A 4,231-nucleotide genomic window follows, 5' to 3' on the forward strand; every position below is an offset into this window, starting at 1 on the left:
GACAGCTCTGATGGCCATTCCAGAAAAAGAGTTCTAAAATTGCTTTGAAGGGTGGACTAGGCGCTGGCGTTGGTGCATAGCTTCCCAAGGGGAGTACTTCGAAGGTGACCATAGAAGGTGACTGTAGTGATAGTCAGCAATGAGCACTTTTTCTAGGATGAGTTTGTGAACTTAATTGTCTGGCCTCGTAGAATATTAGATGTGTAATTGAAATTGTCCATATATACCCAAACAGTTTCAATTATATTTTCATTTACAATACAACTTCAAAACACCGATGAGAAGAATACCATGGTTAGCCATGCCAACAGATTTCCACATTTTAAATAACACCTTTTGTTTTGCTTAAGAAAATATAGGGTGCCATAAATATTGCTGGTAATTCGACTGGGACCTGGCTCCCACACCCTGGTGGACAGTTTCTCACTCTGAGGCAAGGTTGCTACTGGCACAAGAGGGCACAAAGGAAGATTTCTGTGGGGTCAAGGAAGGGATGCAATAAACTGGAGGATCTCTGCCCAGCACCACTTCTAGAGAAGTAGTGGCAACGTATTCAAAAACATTTTAATTCTCTGACGGTGTAATGTTGTTAGGGTAGATCCTGGGGAGGGCCCCTACAGGTGTGTGTGTGGGGGGGTTCTTTTCAGATCTCCATCTAAATTTGGGATAGGCAACGGAAGACTGCAACTCTGGAAAGCCACAGGAGATGGAAGAGCTCAGACAGTGTGGGTGGAATGGGGGCGGGGCTGGTGGGGCCAGGGCTCAGCCAATGTCTCGTTAGGGGTGGAGTTACACTGGGCTGGCCGGGCATTAGGACTTCCGGAAATCTGTTCCAGAGCACACGAAGGTTGTCCGCAGAGGTAGGAGGGTGCAACTCAGGCAGCCAATCGGTAGGTGCTGTGTGCCTGCACAGCCAGTGAGGAGCTCGAATTCTGCGGCGCCCCGCTCCTGTCCCCTAATACCGGGTCTTGGGAACACCGTCCCGGACTCCGCGGGTTTTTCCTCCGCTGCAGCAGCACCTCGCACGGCTTCCCGCCTGACATGCCGTTCGTTGAGCTGGACACGAACTTGCCCGCTGGCCGCGTGCCCGCGGGGCTGGAGAAGAGGCTCTGCGCGGTCACCGCCGCCATCCTGGGCAAACCCGAGGACGTGAGCGTGGGCTGGGGAGCACAAGGCTGGGGGAGGTTGGTGGACCAGGGGTCCGGCTTTGACCACACCCCTACTTCCCTACCGTGACCCTGACTCCTCCCAAGGTCCCCCGCCCACCACTTGCCAAACTCCAACCTCCTGCTCTCTCTGATCTCTCGGTCCTACCCCCCAACCCCGTCTGCTCCTTATCGCCTTCCCCAGCCTTGACTCTGAGGTGACCTCCAAGGACCCCAGTCCATGCCCCTAACCCTGACCCTGCGGGGTCCGCGCGTCTTTGATACCACGCTTCTCAGCCCTGAGCACGAGCCTGGCCTGCACCGGCTTTAGGTGAAACTTTTGTGTTCCCTGCAGCGCGTGAACGTGACTGTGCGGCCGGGTCTGGCCATGGCGGTGAGCGGCTCGGCGGAGCCCTGCGCGCAGCTATTTGTCTCCTCCATCGGTGTGGTGGGCACAGCGGAGGAGAACCGCGGCCACAGCGCCCGCTTCTTCGAGTTCCTTACCAAGGAGCTGGAACTGGGCCAGGACCGGTGCGTTGGGGCAGGGAGAGGACACCCTTGGGATTGCTGCACGACCGGGGGCAGTGATCCTGCCTCGGGGTCCCTTCTAAGGTTGGGGCAAAAGTAAATTCCTCACCTGCCCAAGAAAAGTCTAGTGTCCTGGGGTCCCTTGACCCCTCGGGCCCCTTAATGGTGGGTCCACCTTCAGACTGCTAGCAGAATTGAATGAAGTCCTGGCTGTGTTGAGTGTCATCCTGGGTGGGCCACGCTGATGTACAGTCACCATCCAGCCCCTGACATGTCAACTGCCCTGTTGGGGGTTCTGGGGAGAACATTAATGGGGTGAGGCAGGCTTGCAAAATACCTGGTGGGCTAAGGCAGACTGGCCTGGGAACCCATGGCGGGAGTGCCCAGTTATGAGTCTTGGAGTATGAGTTGTTAGCCAAGGAGCTGATGACATCTTTTTCTCTGCCTCCTGAAGGATACTTATCCGCTTTTTCCCCCTGGAGCCCTGGCAGATTGGCAAGAAGGGGACGGTCATGACTTTTTTGTGATTGGCACGGAGGACATCCAGGGCATCAATGCGTTGGCTAATGCCTCTCTTCCAGAGAGGCCTGGCAGAGTGAGGGCCTGGTGGATTCGAGTTTCTGGCACCCCCACATGCAGACATGCCTGTGACCTCACAGTCTTCTTCTCCATCCTCATGCCAAATAAATGAAAAGAGCTTGTCTTTCAAACATGACTGCTTTACCTCCTTTTACTCCTCCAAAGGCATTCTGGGCCACGCTGGGCAGCAGGGTTGGTTTATGAGGTGGGGACCTTAGGGAACCTGGGAAGTGGGATGTTTCCTATCTTCAGGGCTGCTGTTTCATGTATTGTATTTAGGCTGCTCAAATTGGGGGGTGGAGGGCTCATCCTGGAGGTCCTGCTCTCCATTCCCATGAGCAGGCTTCTGGGAAGAGGCTGACAGCCTGGGCTTCCCTGCAGACTCTGCTGACCAGATGTTGCTGTCCTCAGCCTGGGCTGGCCTGGGCAGTTCCCTGCCCATAGACTGCTTTGTCTGGCAGGGGAGCCAGGCGGGTTGGGCTTCAGAGACCTTACCCGGGCATTACCAAACTCCAGCTTCTCCCATGAGTCTTGCTGAGAATTCTCTAGCTGTGTAAAACCCGACCCAGAATGGCAAACCTGGAAATGCAGTGTCTGCCACTAGAAATTGAATGAATGGGATCTCCCTCCCCCATCTAAATACTATATTATGCTTTCACGTATCAGAGGACAAACATTGTATGGGCACTGTGTTTCACAGCACAGTTAAAGGTTTGATCACCCTTGTCTTCGGTGCACCAGTGAAATATCAAATTGTGATTTTTTTTTCAGTCTCACTTAGTTTCCAATGGAAACTCTGCCTGCTGTGTTTGGACCAGACCACTGCTGAGGATTCTAATGAAAAGCTAGAGCTTGGAGTTCCTTCCCTTGGCAACCTGTCCCAACTGTTTCTACACTTATTCCTTCTGCCTACATGGGGTCCTGCTTTCCCAAGGGACTCAGGAATGTGGATTGAATGTGAATGGATGGTTGAAGCGCCTAAGGAGGGATTTAGGCCTGACCTTTGCCAGGACCATAAGGCAATAGCCTTCTAGCTGGTCTCTCCACCTTAAATCTCTTATCACCACTCTGGTGAGAATGATGTCATCGGCTTGCTGTGAGGGCTGGCCCCTCCAGCATTATCTCTCCCACTGTGACCCTGAGCTTTACCCCTATGCTGCCTCAGGCTCCTGCTTGGCCTGCACTGTTTCTCACCTCCAAACCCTTGTTACACATCTTTCAAGGTACAACTTAGGGGTGGGACCTGCATCCAAGCCTGCATGTTATCCATGAAACTTGAAAACCATTTGTTTATGGTTTTGTTCACTGTCCCTCCCGACAAGACAATACTCTGAAAACCAGGGTTGGTGACTCAATTATTTTGTAAATTCTGGCATATCAGAGAAGATTTATTGTATGGAGCTGACTCTATGAATGCTTCACTGTAATTTTACTGTCTTTAAGGTCAAAGATAAAGCTATAGCATTTAATTCCCATTTAAGTTATTCTTGCTGGACTCAAGTAGCTATGCACTTCAATCAGTGTGAAGCCCTTCTCTAAAACTATTCGCTCCCAAGATGGTAAACCTCTCTCAGCCCGAGGCCTTGTCAGAAACCCTTCAAAGCTATACACCTTATTGGGCTCTGGAATTCTGTCACTCTCTCCCACTCCTTCATTTACCAGGTCTTGGTTTCTTTTTCCCCTTTGTTTCAATAATTGATTGTATCTGGTGCCTTTTGGGCTTCAAATCCTTATCAGAAAGAGGTGAGGCAAGGAATATGAAGGGGAATGCTCTTCCATCCCTGGTTCCCTCGTAAGTGTTCCCCAAGTTTCTGTTGCTTTCAGAGCACCTGCCCCAGGTTGTACCATTAACACGGCCCGTCATTTAGCGACCGCTTGGGGCCAGGCACCGAGCTGGGCGCTTTCCAAGTATTACAAGTGGGGAGCCGAAAGTCCGACTGCAAGGTGGCGCTCCGAGCCACAACAGCAAGAGGACCGAC

At 52.3% G+C, this 4,231-nt stretch overlaps 1 protein-coding gene across 1 annotated transcript; it reads left to right on the forward strand.

Moving 5' to 3' along the window:
- Positions 1-845: 845 nt before the first annotated feature.
- Positions 846-2,388, forward strand: DDT (D-dopachrome tautomerase). The gene is made up of 3 exons (XM_019665400.1): positions 846-1,149; positions 1,501-1,676; positions 2,128-2,388. Exons 1-3 carry the CDS (start codon positions 1,042-1,044, stop codon positions 2,198-2,200), a joined length of 357 nt encoding a protein of 118 aa, XP_019520945.1. The 5' UTR covers positions 846-1,041; the 3' UTR covers positions 2,201-2,388.
- The last annotated feature ends 1,843 nt before the right edge of the window (positions 2,389-4,231 follow it).

This window comes from Hipposideros armiger, unplaced genomic scaffold (genome assembly GCF_001890085.2).
Source record: "Hipposideros armiger isolate ML-2016 unplaced genomic scaffold, ASM189008v1 scaffold_443, whole genome shotgun sequence".
Lineage (NCBI taxonomy): Eukaryota > Metazoa > Chordata > Mammalia > Chiroptera > Hipposideridae > Hipposideros > Hipposideros armiger.